The sequence below is a fragment of the Gorilla gorilla genome, chromosome 19, assembly GCF_029281585.2.
Source record: "Gorilla gorilla gorilla isolate KB3781 chromosome 19, NHGRI_mGorGor1-v2.1_pri, whole genome shotgun sequence".
NCBI lineage: Eukaryota > Metazoa > Chordata > Mammalia > Primates > Hominidae > Gorilla > Gorilla gorilla.
The window spans coordinates 39,588,710-39,609,216 of NC_073243.2; the positions used below are offsets into that span (position 1 = coordinate 39,588,710).

A 20,507-nucleotide genomic window follows, 5' to 3' on the forward strand; every position below is an offset into this window, starting at 1 on the left:
TGAGCTCAGGAGTTCGAGATCAGCCTGGGCAACATGGGGAAATCCAATCTCTACAAAACATATAAAAAATTACCTAGGTGTGATGGTGCACACCTATGGTCCCAGCTACTCAGGAGGCTGAGGTGGGGGGATCACTTGAGCCCGGGAGGTTGAGGTTGCAGTGAGCCAAGATTGCACCACTGCACTCCAGCCTGGGCGATGACATAGCTAAGACTGTTTCAAAACAACAACAACAACAACAAAAGACTGTTGCTTTATTTTGAAAAGACTCAACTACTGAACTTTCCTTTGAGTAAAAGATTAGAGAGTGTTCATAAAAGAACACCTAACCTTTTCTTTCAAGATGACTGTTCTCACTTGAGCCAGCTTAGATGTGGCCAGGAATGGCTTTACATCAAGGCAAATCAGCAGAGACCTGCCCTGGGCACACAGCAAAGGTTTGTTGAGTGATCTTTAGGCAAGGCAATGCTGCAATAGTAAGGCAAAATAATAGTAAGATAAACCCAGATGACTGACCACTCCAAGAATTACAGTATGCCAGAGTTGGACAGGGCTTAAAGATCACAGAACTAACATTCTGGTGAACTGAGGCACACACCACCCACCTTGTGTAGAGAAAGCACTCATATTTCAGATTCCTGCTCAAAGGATATTATTCAAGGTGACTACGTCTTTCAGAGTGGTCTTGAATGAGACCTACAATCCTGAAGAAATAGTCAAATCAAATCTCAAAACCATATTTTAAAACTAGGATAAGGGATAAACTAGTACAAAGGAATCAATCTTGTGCCATTTGCACAATCTGTTAGCTGCAATTTGAGGCTATCTTCAGTCTTTACAAGTGAACTCTAATTATTAAAAAACAACAAAAGCTATCATAACCAACAGGAACATAAGACAGATATATGGGTGACTTGAGCCTTAATTTACTTATGTCATAAAAGGCAATAAATATTTTACTATAACTCTGCTGGCCTTAAAACAAAACAAAACTGTGGCTGGGCATGGTGGCTCATGCCTATAATCCTAGCACTTTGGGAGGCCAAGGCAGGTGGATTGCTAGAGCCCAGGAGTTTAAGACCAGCCTGGGCAACATAGTGAGACCCCGTCTATATGTTTTTTTAAACCCAAACCTCCCAAAAATCTGTTTGAAGCCTGGATTTGATGCAGGGGGCTAGATTTTATGTTGGTCTGTATATGATTGTTAAATGCCTTCTCCTCTCACAAGAATATAAGTGTAATAAAGGTAATGACTGTATTTGTTTTGTTCTTCACAGTGTCCTCACTCACCAAGCACCCTATAATGCCTGGTATATTGTAGGTGCTATTTTTAACAATGTTTTACCTGGCTGAAAAATGGCTCTATTTTTTTTAGGGGATCCATCCTTCATCTTGCTCCTTGGCTCTAAGTTAATTTAAGATTCTTGAAATTAGGCAGGTGTGGTGGCATGTACCTGTAATCCCAGCTACTTGGAAGGCTGAGGTGGGAGGGTCATTTGAGCCCAGGAGTTTGAGAGCAGCCTGGGCAACATAGTGAGACCCTGTCTCAAAAAACAATGAAAGATTCTTGAAACTCTAAAGGAAAATGTTCAGCTAATTCCATTTCAGGGGAACTGAAGTACATGAGTTAGCTAGAGACCACTAGACTTGGACCCACTTAAAAACGGACTTCAAATTTTTCCATAAAACCTTTCTAGTTTGTTCAGGAAAAGCTAAAGGCTTCCCTGGGCCCAATCCAATGATCATCCTGTGATCTCCATGTCTTCTTATCCTCTAACATCTCTTCTCTTTAAAACACACTTATCTGAAACTGAATCTGACATGTGCTTTTATCACCTTACAGTCCTGGTTGGAAACCTTCATGCTCCCCACACAGGAGCATGACTATAATGGCTCTATTCTAGATGCTTAATTCCCAGAGGGGAGCCTTGGCCTGTAAAGTGTACTCATAGGCTTGACAGGGAAAGTCGTAATATCAGTCCTTTCTAGCGTTGGCAAGAATAGTAAAGATGCTGTGTGTCCAAAGGCCAATCTCCAAACACAGCCTCTAGCATAACACTATACAACTAGATAGGTAACTAATCCTTACTGAAGGTGATAGCAGGAGAAAGGAGAGGAGAATGGGGTACATTAGGCTAAAGTGACAGTTTGGGGGAACTTGATCTTCCTACTCCACAGGAGCAATACTAGGTCTTGGGTCTAGAAATGGTTAATTCTTCAGCAATGCTTGCAGCCTTTCATTACGCAATACGCAGTTGTCACTCTATAAAGTCAATCCAAATATGAATGAACACAATGAGAACCACATGACTTGTACACACAAAAAAAGTAGTCTTACAAACAATCATAGTAAAAAAGCCAGAACAACCTACAGAGAAAAAATAAAAGCTTGTAGTTTTTACATTTTGAAATAATCATACTTTTTGGAAAACAGCACTTCCCTCATTTTTTTTGTGAGATGGTTTTAAAAGATATGGAGATATCGCAAGACAAAAATACGATAAAATAACAACAAGAGAAACAACCTTATACTGTACCTTTCCTTCAGCAAATCATATGCTGTCTGACAGTCTCTGGATTCCTTTTTTCTCAAAGCAAAGTTACTTAAAAACTGATTTTTCATGTGGCTTTGCAGGAAGTTAACTTTTAATAAACCATTTCTTGCTAAGCTTTTCTTAGCACATTTACTCAATTCTATACTTGAAAGCTACAATGCATTTCAATAACTGAAATGTATGGGATTTTATTCTAATATTAAACTCAAAAGGAAGAACTGAGACAGTCCTATGGGCATATTACTGCAGCCAAATGTGATTCACGAAGGCACTGATATTCTATAAAAGTGATTTCAAATATCAATGTATATACACGACTAATGGAATATGACCTAACCAGTCAAAATAGGCTGAATCTCATTCCTGATGTTATATCAATGCCAATAAAATTAGGAATCATATAACAAAAGCATATGGACAGAAAATAGCTTTCTCTTATGTAAAATTCAAGTGATGGTCAAGAAATAAGATGTAATACAGTGTTTCTGATGGGTCAATGGCAAAGGTCTGGAGAAATATATTCCAGGTTTGGAGTCTTTATGGGCCAGAAACTGTCTCATAATTCCTAAATGTGACCAAACGGGAGGAATATAGGTTATTGCTCACAAGAAGAAGACGAGATGGGTCAGTATGAATACATCCCCAGCGCCAGAGGCATGGGTCAGATCATAGCCCCAGGAAGGTGGCTGGTTAGTGGGAACATCTTCACATATGACAAATTTTTGCATCCTTACCTTTAATTATTCTTTGGTATTCTTTTTCATCTCTGAAAAAAAGGCTATTTTAACAGCAGTTTGTAATATCAGATTCTTTTACCCACACGAAGAAAGATAAGTGGTAATGCAATGGCGGGTGATAATGCAATTATGAAATGATAATGTATATTTCATTTTGAAACGCAGTATATGTTTCCTTTTTCTTTTGCAGGAAGACAGTTCTGGGATCCTAGGAGCATCCAATTTGTATTCAGAATTTCATTTGAGTAAGATTAACATTTAAATAGTTTGTAGTCCCTTGAGCTCAGAGTACAGTGAGATACACATACACACACTATACTATCTCTCTCTCTCTCTTTCTCTCTCTTTCTCAAGCCCTGGATATCAATTCAAAATTTGTGTGATCATTGATGTGTGTGTGTATATATATATACACATACACAACCCTAGAACTTAAAAACTCATTAAGAATCCACAAAATAGATAACCCATACAGTGACAACCTAGAGTGACTTCCTAAACTGTGGCTGCTGGCTAGCCTAGTTGATAATAACAAATACAAAGTATCCTTTTAGCCATAAGAGAGTCTTTTTGCTGCCCCAGACAAAGCTTTCTAGCTTGCTCCTTGTCCTTTGGAATTCTAGGCTGACCAACACTGAGCGGAAGCCTCACCTGGGACTTCAGGAGAGAATCTTGCAGAGTGTCGAGATACAAAAAGTTTGAGTTCTTGGTCCAAGTTGCATTCAATCAGGTTTGTGTCCCATGATCGGATTCCTAGGGAGGGAAAGAAAGAGAGTTGAGAGACTTCCAGTTAGTCATTTCAGAGTGGTTTGGACAACATCACTGTAATATTTCTCAGGCTTTCAGGGAGGATGTGGGAACTCCTTTTCTGAAGAGCTTGGTGGCTTAGCAGTGGATGCCCACAAAATGGGAGGGCCAGGGAGGTCTCTCCACCAGGCCACAAGGGAGGGATAATTAGCAGTGTGGACTGAACTTCTGCCCCTCATAAAAAGTAAATGCACCTCTTCTGGAAGAGTCAAAGAAAACAGTTATTAGGAAAATGACAGGCTGTACTCCAGGGAGGGACTAGAAAGGGCAGGAAGATGTTAGTTCTTAAGAAGCTAAGAGGCCAACAGACTAACTCTAGCTTGTAGACAGACTAACTCCACTTGTAGGTGGCAAGAAAATGTAGAATAAAGGCAAAGAAAATACATGGGGGCTGCCATTCAAGCACGGGCCTTTGTTTCTAAAATGATGTTCTGGTAGTATACATGTGTAATTTCTTTCCTTTACCCATCCCGTTTTTGACTTTGGTTTATCAAGCCCTGGATATCAATCCAAGATTTATGTGATCTTTGATAAACAGAGTGGATCCACTCAATCTTCAAGACTTGGCCTGTCTGTCCTTCCAGGCACTTTTCTGTTACCTGAGTAGCTTGGCAGGCAGCTCTTTTATTCACAATTGTTCATTGTATTCAATTTTCTTATCCAGAGGCAAAGAAAAATGGCAACTTTTTATACTTTATAAAACATTTATGGAGTTGGGGGCATGAATCAGCTATTCCTACCCTAGGCTGAAAGGAAAGGAAGTCCTATCAGACTTCCTTTCCCTAGGCTGAAAGGAATATCCAGGGTGAGAGGAACAGGAGGGCAAGAGGCGGGATGAGGGCAGCTTCCTGTGCTCATGCCCTACTCTCTAGCCTCTTCCTTCCTCCTCCCACTGTCCTCTTTCTCCTGCCCTCCCAAAGGGGATGGCCCAGAGGGAACCCCAGAGAGCATCATAGAAGGGAGGTCTGGAGAGTAAGCCAGGGAAAGTTGGGGAACCCCAGAACTCTGGTGTGTGTGTGCGTGTGTGTGTGTGTGTGTGTTTTACATGTTTACATATTATATATTACATTTTTCCTAATAGGTTGCTCATGGTGGAGCCAGTGTGTGGTATCCATCATTGTACCTTCGTATAAAGCATTCTCAATTGCCAGGAACAAATCTCTAGAACAACAGACATTTATTGCATACCTCCTAAAGGTAAGGGCTTGAACCTCTAGGTATAACACAGCAGGTGAACTATCTCTAAATTAACACCCAGTCATGTAATCATTTTTGTTGGACATTAGTCATGTATACAGACTTGAGGGAATAAATAGCAGTGTGTTACTTAAATACACACTGGATCCTTAAGGCATATTTGTATTTACCCTTGGTTATATTGTATTCAGTCTTCCTATCCTGTAAAGAATCAAGGTGGATTATACGTAGACATTACAAAAAAAAAAGATTCTGGAAACTCAGTTCACTGCACATCTAAAATATCTTTAGATTACACATCACAGAACTTTTCAACCAGGAGGAATATTTTCAAATAGATGTGTGTCCACTAAATACAGGCAGAAATTTCTCATATGATCAATGGGAAGAATTCAGATGTGGAAGAGTCAACGTGCTTAAGGAAAGGTTAAATTATAAGGGAGAATTTTATGGCTCTTCCTGGAAACATTAATAGCCTCAGTTTGCATTTGTGCTAATGGAGTATTTAAATTTTAACAAGAAAGGCATGTTGAGATTTCGCAGATCTTTTTAGTGCAGAAATGATAAATGGGTTCTTTTTGTTTCACAGAGAGCTTGACAGGTTGAGAGGTCTGAATTCATTAGAATATTTTACTTCAATGTATACACTATACACTAGTCTAGTGCAAAAAAATCGAGTTCCTGTCTGAGCTGCTTAATTGGTATTGTTGACTGAATTCTCCGTGTTCCAGGTCTGAGCTCTACTTTGTCTTCTACCCTGTCAAGCTGGGTCAATAAGTTAATGATGAGACATATGCATTTAAATTAAATTCATACAATTTTTCTGTCTTTGTTCTAAGTAATGTCTAAATTGGTACATTATTTGAATGACTTCATCCAGGGTTATCTGCAGACTTGCTCTTACATTGTTACTTGCCATTTTCCCTTGGCTTCAGTTAACTTGTCATGGCACACACAATTAAATGTTTGCTTTATATTTTCATACATATTTTATTTTTGACATATTTGTAATTTAGCAATAGAAAAAGTACTAAATGATAAATCCACTTAGTAATTTCTAAATTATACTAGTAAACGGCTGATAAAAATATTTCTCATTTTTACACTCCCAATGAAACTAAAAATGTGGGGTTCTTTTTTCAAGAGAGTAATTTCCACCCAAATTGTTTCTTAGCAATGCACAACCACTACTACCACTTATAAAATAAAGATTATGTTGGATTTGCCAGCTATTTTAGTTGGAAAGGAAAATTTTGGAATCAGGCCACTTTCCATACCAATTTTAGAAATAAAATAATTTGTAATTACTTTGTATCTCCTGCTGGATAATACTGGTAAAGGCAAAGAGTAGCTGTTAATGAAGGTTCATATTGCATTTAGTAGGTTTATGTAGTTCCCCTTTGTGCCTAACAAGGAGCCAACAGCGAGCCCTCTAAAGTTTTCAGGACAGAAAAATATCTCTTTGGCCCTTCCCATATTCTCCCCTCTCTGAATCTGGCTGGAGGGCATCCTGGGGTGTTGGTGAAGAGGTTCTAAAGAGGCTTTCAGAAGCAAGTCATCCTGGTCTCTGTTGGGGAGCAGAGAAGCCCTCTTTCTGATTTTCACCCCAATATACCCCAAGTCAAGCTCTTCCTGGAGGCTTTGTTTCCCCAGCATTCTAAGACTGTACCCCTTCTGGGCTTACCCAGGTAGGGGTAGAACAACTCCAGGCAGTTGGAGGCAGTGAACCCCATTCTTTCAATGTCTGGAGCCAAAAGGCATCCGTCATCTCTGAGAACAATCTGGGCCTGCTCTGTGGCTATTGCCCAGCCCTGAAAGTGAGCTCCTTGGGACCAGGGAGCAACAAAAGATCTTTCCTTCTCAGTTCTCTGACCCCAGGTGGTAGCAGTGCACACAAGGGAGGCTAACATGCACATGATATACACAGATGAGAAAAGGAGAAAAGAATAGGTTATGGGGCAGGGAGGCAGGGAGGGGTCATTAAAGAACAAGTCAGGGTGAAAAATGAGGAGAAGTCAGGTACTCTTGGTGTGTACAGGCTAGATTGTTCCAAGTTTTCCAATCATGTAAGCAGTCTGCAGGGTTGTTTAATGAAACCAACAATTTAAAAAAGCACCTCCCATTTAAAAGCTAAAATTCATATTTCTAAAGGTGACAGTGGATTGAAGAAAGCAAAATGAAATGACCATGCATTGCATGTTGATGGCACATGGGTTCTATCTGACAGTTATTTGGGCCTTTGGCAAGTTGATTTTCCTTTATGGGCTTTAGTTGCTCCCTCTGAAAAACAGGCTTTTGGATATTTTTTCCAAGTACCTAAATCATTAACCTAGAATCATAAGATTATATTTGTAAAACTATGCTAAAAAGTGGTCTGAAATCAGATTGAAATCATAAACTACATAAATGAACTAAAGGAAATGCTACGTTTAGGAATGCTTTATTTCTCAGAGGAAAAAATTCTTATTTTTTCCCTTGAACTCATCTTTAATTTGCTTTTTTTCTTTTTTTAAAGCCAGCAACTTGATGTTCATAACATATGTATGTAATGAAGATAATATCTTACATACAGAGCTCATAGTTTCAAAGCATTGATAATAAATAATTTAGGTCTGAGATAACATCTTACAATAGAAGCAAATGAGAAGTGACTTATAATTATTTGCTTGTCTAAAAAGTTATAACTTATTTTTTTAAAGTAAGCCCTTAGAGAAGGTGAACAATTTAATGACCTTAAATTTGGGGACTGGCTTGTGTTGCAGCATGGATAACAGAGCTGTCGTAGATAATACCAATTAAGCAGTGCAAGCAGAAATCCATCTGTCTTCGACTTTGAAAAGTATAGGCAAATATAGTAAATTTAAGACTCTCTAACATTTAATTCTCACCACATATGGTATTGGTTTCTTATTTCCCCTGTTAAAAGAAAAGGAAAACTAAACCCCAAATCTTTCCTGGGTTTTAAATTCTCTTACCATCTTAGACTAAAGGACATTCAGTTAAGTGACATCAGAATGTAACAATGTAATCAGCTAAACTTTTATCTAAAAATGCAGAGCAGTAGATGTTACATTCATCTATCTTTTCACCAACAAATCTTGCTGATTCCCAGTGTTAACTAAAGGAAAAGTTATAATCTAACGGTAATTGAAAACATCAAACAGACACTTAATATTCTTTATATGTTTTAGTTCCTTAAAAAAAAAATGAAACAATGAAAACTTTCACAAGGCTCTAGAATTCAGTTTGCAAGACATGGATGTATGTCCTCTATGTATTAAAATAAAACCAAGAAGCAGGGTTTTGCTGAAAATGAGAACCACTAGCTAAATCCATGCTGGGGGCTAATTAGGGAGGAGAAAAAGGAGGTGCCAAAGAGTAGTAGTTGGTGGTAGCGAAAACGATTTGGAATAAAGTCCTGCATAACTAAATAAATGAAGCTAGCCTAGTCCGAGGAAACACTATTGTTCCAGACTCTGGAGGAGACATGTCCAAAGCTTTCATTATGCTTTCCGAATATAGTTGAGAAAACAAGAGGGACCATCTCTCTTCCCTGGTTTCAAGAGGCATTTACGAAGCATCCACATTGGGACGTTCCAGGCCTGTTGATTTACTGCATTACCACCATGTCTCTACAGATTTATAGATTATTTTCTAGGCTTCCCAGAGAGCCCTCAGTAATCAGATGGCAAGAATCCAAGTCGCCAGGGTCTCCAAACCCAGAGTCTCAGTTAAGGCAGGAGGGGAAATAGGAAGAAAGAGTAACAGATGCGGAACTGCTTTCCCAGCCTGCAACACACAATCATCAGAGCTGGCCCCCCTGGAGCAGCTCCATCTTGCTTCACACAACAAGGCCCAAAGGCACCAAGCAACAACAGCAGTGGCCTCTGGAGGAGGCCCAGCTGAGACCTGGCGGCTGAAGCAGCAGCTTGTCGTGCACAGGAAAACAGGACCAGCCTGCTCTCTTGCTAAGTCATCTCAGACTGTCTGGAAAGCTATGGGAGCAGGATTTTCACTTAGCGCTGGAAGGGCCTGCATCTTGAGCTGCAGCCAAGACCCCAGAACCCAGGAGAGCCATCTTCAGAGGAAAAGCAGCATCTGCTACGGTGTGTAAAGAAACGGCTCTGCTCACTCACTTGGTTGATTCTTAATGGGATCAATACAGTCATTTCGGAGTTCCATGCAAAAACCTGACCAAATTAGGGAATTAAAAAATCAGGAAGCCATGATGTCTATTGCAAAGGGAACACAAGGGGGCTTCTGGGGTTCCAGTAATGTCTGTTTCTTGATCTGGGTAACCCAGGCGTGTCCGTTTTGTGAAAATTCGTTGAGCTGCTCATCTTTGATTTGTGCCCTTTCCTCTCTATATAATACTTCAACCGAATTTTTTAAAAAATTAATGTCAAGAAGACAAATCTGAATTTTGTCACTAAGTACTAGTAGTGTAAAAACGAGTAAAGGCAGGGAGCCCTTCTTCATAGCAGTACGTGGATGCGTCTGTTTTCTCCATAAATAGATGCAGCTTGTATAAACCCTCTGAGGAATAGGGCACTGAAAGGATGATCAGATGAGTAACAAAGCAGGAAGATAATTACGATCCGAAGGTGATTGCTGAACCATCTCCCAGCATGGGGCGCTGCCCACAAGTGGATGGCCATACAAAGGCAAGCCCTGAAAACTGTTGTACTGAAACCTTCCTCCCATCATAGGATGTTAGCCAACCCTGCACTAACATCATGACAGGGTCAGAAAACGAGTGACGCTGCAGTACTGGTACTTCTGTCACTTATGAGTGCTGTGACCTTGAGCCGGTTCTCTTACCCTTCCTGCCTCTCTGGGCCCCCAGCTCTAAAACGAGGTTGATGATCCCTCTCCTAGCACCACCACATCGAATGGTTATGAAGATTTTGTAGATAGAAAAGCACCTCCTAATATATTCCTAATTCCCAGAAATGCTACTTACAAATAATTTTTTAAAGAAAAAAATCCAAAGTCATTGATTCCCACAATAGCCACACCCAAAGTCAGTACGTGTAAAATTTTTCCAGGAGAAAATTGTGCAAATAAACTAAATTAGAACAGATTAGACCAAAGGCCTATATAGTCTGAAAATGAAGGGTTATTGAGATGCTCAAATAAGACATTTCACTATTGAAATATCTCTTGTTCTTGAATTTTTTGGAATAAAATACTGTGACTTTCTGCTCACATTTTTTTCCTTTTTTCTTTTTTTTTTTTTAAGCTAAAAGGGAAAATCAAGTGCTTTAAAGTTAAACAAAAGAACCAGGTCCGCAACTCCAGTCCCCACCCTGCAGCCTTTTGTTCTGGGGACAAGTGGCCGTTTCCAAATGCAGAGGCAGATGACAAGCATTTATTTTTTCATCTAAAACAAGGTTTTTCTTTCGTCTTTTATTGGGGAGGGGGAGCGCGGAACGAGGGCTGCGTGAACGCCCTTTGTCCGCCTCGGGCTGCCGTAGAGACCGCAGTGCGGACTGCACCACGCCCACCAACCGGTGTCTCCCGGAGAAACGCTTCAGCACCACCCCAGGAGAATAGAGCGCGGACTGGGGCTGCGGAGGGACCCGGCGACCTCTGTCAGGAGCGAGGGGAGGGCCGGGACGCCGGGGATAAAGGGAAAGGCAGAGACCAGAGCTGCCCTCCCAGGGCAACAAAGCCAGGCAAACTGAGAGGTGGGGGCGCGCGGCCCCCGCCAGCCCGAGGCCCGGGCGGAGCGCACGCCCAGCCAGCCGTGCCCGACGGGGGCGCCGCAGTGTGGGGGGGCAGGTGTGGCGGGCGGTCCGGAGGCACTGCGGCAGCTCGGGTGGGGCTGGGGGCGGGTCTCTCTGTGCGCCCGAGGCTATGCCCGCCGGACCCTCACGGCCCCGCCCAGGGTCCCCGGCGTACCGCTATTCGGCCTCCGCAGAGCGCGCCACTGGTGCGAGCACCGGGCGAGGAGCTGACCCTACCCGCTGACGTCTCCCTCAACGACCCCCTTCAAGCTACCACTCCCGAGGCTGGGACTTCTAAAAGCAGCAGCCCCACCCCGCAACTTGGGGTCCCATTGTCCTTTCTGAGAGCTGCAGCCAAGGCCCCAAGGGCGGTAGCGAGGCGGGCTCTGTCTGGTGGCGAAGCGCAGGCGGTTCTGCATCCCAGCATCTCCCCGGGGAGGGGGGGGCGGGGGGAGCGGGCGTGGCCCTAGGACTAGCCTAGTCATTCTGAGGAAAGAAAGGATCGGGAGGTTTGAAATCAGAAAAGGCGTTTCTCAGGGGCTGAGGTAGCCGTGGTGAGAATGAATCCCACGCGGGCCCTGGCACATGGGCTTCGGCCCCAGGTCTGCGGTGGTGGGGGTCCCAGCCTTTTCCTGAGGCCAGAAGAGGACTGAAAGGAGTGGTTGCATCAGGTCTCCCCCACCCTTCTGCCTCCTGCGGTTGCGGCTTTATTGTGGCCTCTGCTCCCCTGACACCTGCATTTCACTTAGCGGGAGAGGCGGTGGCCAACTCAGCACAGGCTGCGGACTCAGCGTGGTGACAGATCCCTCAAGGTTATTGGAGACTCTCCCTCTGGGTCTCGTATCTAATAATTCGGATTATTCTTAATTAGCCCAGAAAAGAGTCTGGACCAAGTATGAGAGGTGACGAGGAGAGGCATGGGTTCGGGGCGCGCGGGAGGAGCGCAGTGACCGTCGCGCCCTGGGTGGGGTCGTGTTTGCGCGTCTCCCAGCGCGCGTCTCTGGGGGCGCGGGGCCACTTACCGAGCTCGATGTTGCCGATGGCGCGCCGCAGGTGCTCCTCGGTCACGATCTCGCCGACGACCACCAGCAAGTAGAACTTGCTGTCAAGGAAGCGGTGCGACAGGCTAGGCGAGGTGGACGCCGCCGGGTTGGCGATGCTGCCGGACGGTTCCGGCTCGGTGGCTTCCACCACCACGGTCGCCATCCTGCCGGCTGCTGTGCCTCGGCGAAGTGTCTCGCTCCGGCCGCTCCTCTCCTCTGCGGCAGGAGAAAGGATTATCTCCGAAGGTGCTGTCTCCGCTCCGCCCCCTGCGTCCCCCCTCCTCTGGCGCCGCGCGCCGCCTCCCCCTCCGCCCTCTCCCAGCGCCGCGGAGAGTGCGCGGCGGAGAGGAGCGGGGAGTGAGAGAGGGCGGGGAGGCGGCGCCGCTTTTATATGGAGACTAGGCAGGGAGCCGGGAGGAGGAGGAAGAGGAGGAGGAAAGGACCACCCGGCACATCCTCACGCGGTGGCTGCCTCCGCTCTTCCAGCCGTTGGCCCGGGGCTGATGTCATCTGCAGCAAATCATCTCGCCCGCGGCCCGGAAGCTGGAGGGACGAGGTGTGCGGACAATGGTCGGGGCAGGGCCGCGAGCCAAGGGGCTGGGGCGCCCGCTGAGCTCCTGCTGCAGCCGTGAAGGGGGAAGACGCTCTCAACCTACACCACCCACCACGTACATACCCACTGCCCACTCCTCACCCTCACCCTGTCTGTGCATGGGAATGGGATGAGTTTCCATTTTCGGAGTGGGGGTCTTTTCTCTTGTTGGAGTTGCACTAGTCAGGCCTCTGCCTTGTGTGCTGTGTATGATGTAGCCAGGTTTTCAGGAACTGGGATAGCCACAGTGGGCAGATGCGGGGCTGTGGGTACCCCGCCTAGGAAGACGGAACCTGTCTTTTCTTTGACCTTGTGGCTTTAAGAAGACAAATTTACTGATATTTACCAATATCAATATTTACCACCTTCACTTAAAGAATACATCAAAAATGCAAAACTTAAGCCTACTATTGTTCAGGCCTTGGATTCTACTCTGGCAGGGCCAAGGATGAAAAAGTACTGGCTTTGTGGTGCTCATGGGAAATGAGAGAAATGCAGATGTATTATATTAGATACCAATTTCTTTCCTTAATGTGCTGAACAGATAGTGTCAGTAATAACAAAGAATAAAGAGAAGATACTGTCTCTACCCAGCAGGGTTACAGTGACTATAATGTACTTTTCAGTTCCTTGGGGAACACACAAGCAAAATTACCTCGTGACAATGATGTCTTTTAAAATACATGTAGCATTGGGAATTTTTATTGCCTTTGTTTGTGTTTAGAAGAACTAAAAAATGTGTTTTTTGTTTTTGTTTTTTTTAAGGCAGCGTATTTACAACCGTTTCTAACAAACATACTGAATATAGCTTCTGTCCCAGAAAAGGGGAGGAGGGTGAGGAAAGAGCAAAATGTGCAAACATGGTATCATCATAGAAGACTGGGGAATTCGAGCTTTAAGGAAGAGGAATAGATGGAAATTAGTCAACATAGCTTTAATACTAGAATGCCTATTAGTAAAATATAGATGATAGATAGATAGATAGATAGATAGATAGATAGATAGATAGATAGATAGATGATCACCTAGATATTCTTAAGATTTCCAAAATAACCCAGTGTCTTAGGTGTTAGCTGCCATGATTTATTGGTCATGTACTCTTTGCTCTTATATCTTTCCTGACACCCTGGCATGGGAGACATGCTGGGCAGCCAAGGGCTGGGGGGTTCCATCCAACATGTCAATCTGATCAATGCAGAATGAAAATACCGTCTGGCCCGCAGTATTTGGGATCTGTGACAGGATCACTAGAGAGCTGCATTCACCAGTAATTAGATGAAGTGTTTCCAACTAGCTGCATTCACCAGTAACTAGATGAAGTGTTTCCAGATAATATTTTGGTTAAGATATTCAATTGCTGTTCGAGAAGTAAGGCCAGCACCAAAGCCCATAACTGGGGTGAGGGGCAGGAAATATGGTGAAGAGCACTGTTTTCTAAAGGTCATCCATTGGATTCCAGCCTCATCTAGTTTGTTTGGTTTTCCTTTCTTTGAACCATTGTTACTTTTATGTATGTAATAGTTTTCTTTTATGCAGTTTATTTCTTTTACTTAAATTTATTTTTAAATGCAATTCTATGTTGCTGTATAAATGGAAACACTAATATCACTTATTAATAGAAAGTATCCCTAAAAATATACACAATGAAGAGAAGATGTGATCAAATTCCTGCTACATACTGTTATGATTTGCTCAAGACTCTTGAGTCCAAGGCTCTCCTTTCTTGGTTGAAAACAGAGATTGGCCAAGTGTTAGAGAGGTATTAAAGAGATACTAACACCTAACTGAGTTGTTCTCCATGTTGCAACATAAGATTGGATGAAAATTATAACAGAGCGCTTTCTTACTGTGTGTGTCTGTGCAATTAAACACCATGACCGTGACCACCTAAGTCATCACCCACACTTTGAAAAATAGAGGCATAATGGGAGAACACAGACTAGGGATGCAGAATGCTACTTTACAGCTTGGTAACTTTGGCAAGTGACTTACTCTTTTTGATCTTCCATCTCCTTATTTAATGAGAAGAAGAACATCTTTATAACTGTTTAAGTAACTGTAAGAAAGAAGGAAATGATAGAATGTGTAAGCACCTAATACAGTGGCTGGGCATAGTAAGCAATCAAGGGATGGTTGATTCATTGACCTGTTTTCTCCCAGTTACTAAGACAATGGAGCAAAAGCAGTCTTACAAAATGTGCAAGTGATACTGCTACAACACCTCTGAAACAAGAACAGAATATTACATTATTATACTTCAATACTAGAAAAGTAGCCCCTTCCCCTCTTCATCCCAAGAAAATGTATACAGTTCTAAGGAGGAAAAGGGGGGAAAACTAACATATAAGAGCACCAATATTGCCAGCTGCTCAACTGACATCACCTGGATATACCAAAGGCACCAGAATCTTGACATGCTGCAAACCCAAATCATCTTTTGCCTCCAAACCGGATCCTCTCTCACTCTTGTTATTTCAATGAACCATAACACCATGTATCCCATGATGCAAGCCAAAACCTCACAAATATTTTGGACTCTCCCCTGACCCTTAGCCTCGTGTGCAATCCAGCATGGAGTCTGGTCAATTTCACCTTCAGTATCTCTTCAATCCATCCACGTTTCTCCATTATCGCCAACCTAGTCCAAGCTAGCATCACTGTGATAGGTACTAGTGTACCCGTTAGAAAATGGGTTCTGGAGTCAGACTGCCTGGTTTTGAATCCTAATACCATAATTTATTAGCTGTGTGGCCTTAAGCAAGGTGCTTAACCACTCTATACCTTGGTTTTCTCATTTATATAGTAGAGATGAGTACCGACCTCATGGACAGGAGGACAGTTTAAATATGCAAATTACTTAAAACAGTGCCTTGCATGTAATGAGCACTTAATAGGGATTAGTTGTTTTTGGTATGGGGTTAGTTGTTTTTGGCTGTTATTGTTTAACATTAACAGAGAGAGAGTATAATGTAAGTAACACCCACATACCCATTATCCCCAATCCATAGATTTTTATAGTTTGCTTCTTTAAATCAATATTGAAATAATGTCTATATATTTCAACTGATTCATCAGTCTTAAACTCCTTTGATCTATGTAATCCTGCTATTTTTTTCCTTGTAATTTTCTGTCGAATAGTGGCAACATTGTTCAGCAGAGTTTCACAAAGCATAAATTTTGCCGATTGCATCACCTGTTGTGTTATTTAACATGTTCTTCTATCTTCTGAATTTTCTGAGAGACCTAAAGTCTTGATCAGATGCAGATTTGATATTTTTTACACGTATACTTCATAGGTAATATTGTGGTCTTCCATCAGAAGGCACCTAAAGACTAGTTAACCCTCATTCTGTGATTTTAGCAGCTATTGATGATCATTACCTAGATCCATTATTTCACTATGGATTGAAAAAATGATAATATTCTAATTTTGTTATTATTTATTTGACAGCTAGAAGACTTCTGTTAGGAGAAGCATTATCCTGTCAGTTGATTACCCTGAGGTACAGTATGTACAGGAAAAGAAGGATAAACAAATGATTTTTTCTCTTTATTTACTGATTTTCAAAATAATTAATTTATTCCAAATCATTCTCTAAAGGTGACTAATTTTTTGTATCATTACAAATATAACTTACATTATTCATATTGATGCTTTCATTTTTTCATCTTGGGCCAGTAGTATGGTAAGGTATCCCTAGCTTACCTTGCACATATCTGGCCTCAGAACCTGGAATGAGCTGTTTCTCTCTGGAATCCAAGTTCCTTACGTGGGTAATGGTATTTGGAGACCCCTGTATACCAGGTGCTACTACTATTTTGATCATTGTTTCTAGATATTTTCAGTGGACAAAAATATGCAATAAATTGTTTTTCAAGTATGAGTTCATACTTATACCTCTAACTCAGAATTGGGACTACAGGGATTTTGCCTCACGTTTTATCTTGCATCTGTATTTCCTTTGTCCTATGCCTAGAATTCCAGTTTTCAAAGACTCCAAGGTGACAGAATTAGAACAGCAGATAGTTTCTCATTTTTCTTGTTCCACAATATATACAAATTACCCTCATGGTAGTTTTAGATACGAATGCAACACTTTTGCCAACAATGTGATTACTAAAAACATTTTAAGGTATATAGTTTTTTTGGTTGGTTGGTTGGTTGGTTGGTTTTTTTTGTTTTTTTTTTTTTTTTTGAGACCGATTCTCACTCTTGTTGCCCAGGCTGGAGTGCAGTGGTGCCATCTCGGCTCACTGCAACCTCTGCCTCCCAGGTTCAAGCGATTCTCCTGCCTCAGCCTCCTCAGTAGCTGGGATTACAGGCACCCACCACCATGCCTGGCTAATTTTTGTACCTTTAGTAGAGATGGGGTTTCGCCATGTTGGCCAGGCTGGTCTCAAACTCCTGACCTCAGGTGATCTGCCCGCCTCAGCCTACCAAAGTGCTGGGATTACAGGTGTGAGCCACCATGCCCAGCCTAAGCTATATAGTTTTAAAGTGTAATTAATTCTGTTATATATGATCGTGCCACTAACTGAGTGCATAGTTATGTTCATTTGTTTCATTTTGTTTTCAGTTTTTATGAATTGATTTTTACAATTTAATTTTGCTTTATAATAATGTAAAATATTTACATGGTTCCAAGGTGAAATCTACAGAACAATTTGTATTTGGAGAACTTTAGCCTCTATCCCTGTCCCCTCCAGCTTTCTCCCTGTCTCTTCCTGTGAGTAACAATTTTTTACCTTGATTTAGCCTTTCACTTTAAAAATGCAAGTAGCAGCATATACATACAATTTTCTCCACTTTGCTTATTTCATCAAACACTGTATCCCGGCTATAACTCTACAATAATATATGTTAATATTCCTCATTTTTATTTATAGCTGCATAGTAACCCATTATGTTTATTTACTATAATTTACTCAACCAGTCCATTGTTGGTGAACATTTGAGCTATTTCCAGTTTAATTTATATTGTAAACAGTAGGTCTAGCTATTTTTTTTTCCCATGCAATCTCAATAGTCACCTTACTGGCATCTGTATATCCACAATGACTCACCCAATCCATGCTTGACACAATATGGAGAATGATCTTTTCTGATCTGGTTTTGTTGCCCCATCTCCACTTAAAACACAAATGGCTCCCCATTTTAGAATAAAGACCAAACTTCTCAGTGTCACCTACAAATCTGGTCCCCATTTATCTCAGCAGCTTCATCTGGCCCCTCCACTTGCCCTTACTTTCCAGCATCAGCCACAATGACTTTGTGCCAAACCATCCTTCCCTCCAGCACAGGCTTTCCCTTGCTTTTCCTCCTGATGAGAGCACTACTTTTGTCCATTTTCTGTTGCTGTAACAGATTACCACAGACTGGGTAATTTATAAAGAAAAGACATTTATTTTGGAGGCTAAGAAGTCCAAGATGGAGGGACTGAATCTGGTGAGGGACTTCTTTCTGTATCCTCCCATGGCAGAAGACAGAAGAGGGCAGGAGTGAGAGATCAGCCAGCAGAGAAGGCTGAACTCACTTTTTTGTAACAAAGCCACTCTCTGGATAGCTAACCCACTCCAGAGATAACAACACTAATCCATTCATGAGGCAGATCTCTCATGACCCAATCACCTCTTATCAGGCCCCACCTCCTAGTACTGTTGCAATGGGAATTAAGTTTCCAACGCATGAACCTTGGAGGACACATTTAAACCATAGCAAACACTGACTAGTTAACTTCACCTAATTAATACCTTCTCATTTCATAGATAGCATCTCAGCTATCACTTTCTTAGGGAAGCCTACTCTGACCTTCCTCACTAAGTCAGTTAACCTTTTTAAATGCACTTTTAGTTCCATGCCCCACTGACATTTTTCAACATTGTAAATTCGCATTTATATATGCAATTTAAAAAATTTGTCTCAGCCTTCACCGTTGAACTCTATGCTCCACAGGAGCAAATAACATGTCTATCCCCACCCCCACACACCCTTTTCACACCCACCCAGCCACCCATATACCTTAGCATTCCTCTTGCTCAGCATAGGGCATATGCTCAGTCAAAGCATATTCAATGACTAAATGAATGGCTTCTATGAGCCATGGTAGTGTGCTAGGTGCTTAAAGTACTTCAGTGAATTCCCACTGGTATTATTTATATTTTTGATGGCTTAAAGTCTGTATTGATGTCTCTTTCTCATTTCTGATCTCGAAAATTTGTATTTTCTTTATTTTTTTCTTGATCAGTCTAGCTAGGGGTTTATCAATTTTGTTAATCTTTACAAAAACCTACATTTGACATTATTGATAGTTTTCTGTTCTATGTATGTGTATATATATTTTCATTGAAGCTGTTTTTATCCATGCTGTTTTACTCCTAATTTCTTTGGGTTTTATCTTACTTCCTATTTTAGCTGCTTGAGAAGCTTAAGTAATTAATTGTCAGTTTTCCTTCTTTTCTGATAAATACATTTAAGGCTAAATATTTCTAACTCCTGCTTTAGCTGCCCTGTACACATTTTGATGTGTTGTATCTTTATTATCATTATCATTCATTTCATAATATTTTCTAATGTCATTGTGATTTCTTTTTTGCCATTAGTTATTATTATTGCTGTTTGACAGATGAAAAACTGACATGGAGAAAAGTTAGACAATTCCTCCAAATCACAAAGATAGTAAGTTGAAAACTTGTGAAAAGAACTCTGCTATGTCATATTTCAAAGTCTATGACCTCCCCTATATGGTACCTTCACTGATGCTATTGAATTTAAAGCAAATAAAGGAAATGAAGCACAGCCCAAGTGTTGATTGGTGGGAAGAATAAAACAGTCAGAGTAAATCTCACATTGAATGAGCCTCCAGTGTTGTGTTGTTAGTTAGAATTAAAGTCATTCTCTGGAGTGTAACTTAAGACAGTATGTCATTTAAGGGTCAAGAAATAGTCTGTTTACTCAGCATTTATCAGTCCTTTCTTTCCAAACTTTAAGCTAGCTATAGAAAAATTCCAGAGAGCCTGGGGAAAGAAACAAAAGGAAAATTAGGGAAAAGACTTACAAGGTATGAAGTATTAGAGAACATTTTAAAAGGATAATCTATACGCTATATCATTGATGGCTGCAGCCATTCTCTCTGCCCATAAACTAAATGGGCCTAACTCTTAACAGTGGCTATTAGGTTAGTTAGAAGAGGCATGTTTCTGAAAATTCCATAGTGAACTTCATAGCCAGAGGAAAATATCTTATACTTCTTTCTATTCAATCATCCTCGACTCCGAAAGTGCCTCTTATTTTCTTTTGGTGGAACAGTGGAAAAAAAATATCACACTGGAAGGCCAATTGACTGAAATCAAGTCCCTTTTCCTAACTGTGTGAACTGGGTCCTTCACATCACTATCCTTCAACAACAAGAAAAACAAAAAACATCCTTTAAATGTATAAAGAAGAAAATGAAAGTTCCTTCTTTGCTACCCCTAGTTCTATTCCCCTTCCTAGAGGCTAAACTATTTTGTGTGCATGTGTGTGTGTGTGTAGAATGTACACATATATGTAGGGGATTGGTTCTAGGACTCTGTACCCTGTGAATACCAAAATTCAGGGACACCTAAGTTCCTTATATAAAATGATGCTTATAACCTACGCACATCCTCCTGTATACTTTAAATAATCTTGATTACTTATAATACCTAAAACAGTGTAAATGCTATGTAAATAGTTGTTATACTGTATTGTTTAGGAAATAATGACAAGAAAAAAGTCTGCACATGGTCAGAACAGATTCAACCATTCTTTTTTCATATATTTTTTTCTGAATAATTACAATCCATGGTTTGTTGAATCCACAGATGCA

At 41.5% G+C, this 20,507-nt stretch overlaps 1 protein-coding gene and 1 long non-coding RNA gene across 2 annotated transcripts in view; one reads left to right on the forward strand and one right to left on the reverse strand.

Moving 5' to 3' along the window:
• The window catches only part of MAP1B (microtubule associated protein 1B), a 104,102-nt gene extending 89,664 nt beyond the window's left edge, over window positions 1–14,438 (reverse strand). The window contains exons 1-2 of the mRNA XM_004058677.5: window positions 12,048–14,438; window positions 3,944–4,045 (exon numbers count right to left, since the gene is read on the reverse strand). Coding sequence (XP_004058725.5) covers window positions 3,944–4,045; window positions 12,048–12,231 — 286 coding nt within the window. The 5' untranslated portion in view covers window positions 12,232–14,438. The remainder of the gene's footprint in view (window positions 1–3,943; window positions 4,046–12,047) is intronic.
• Window positions 14,439–19,250: 4,812 nt separating this feature from the next.
• Window positions 19,251–20,507, forward strand: part of LOC129527969 (uncharacterized) — a 32,149-nt gene continuing 30,892 nt past the window's right edge. The window contains exon 1 of the long non-coding RNA XR_008673080.2: window positions 19,251–19,336. This is a non-coding gene — a long non-coding RNA (uncharacterized lncRNA). The remainder of the gene's footprint in view (window positions 19,337–20,507) is intronic.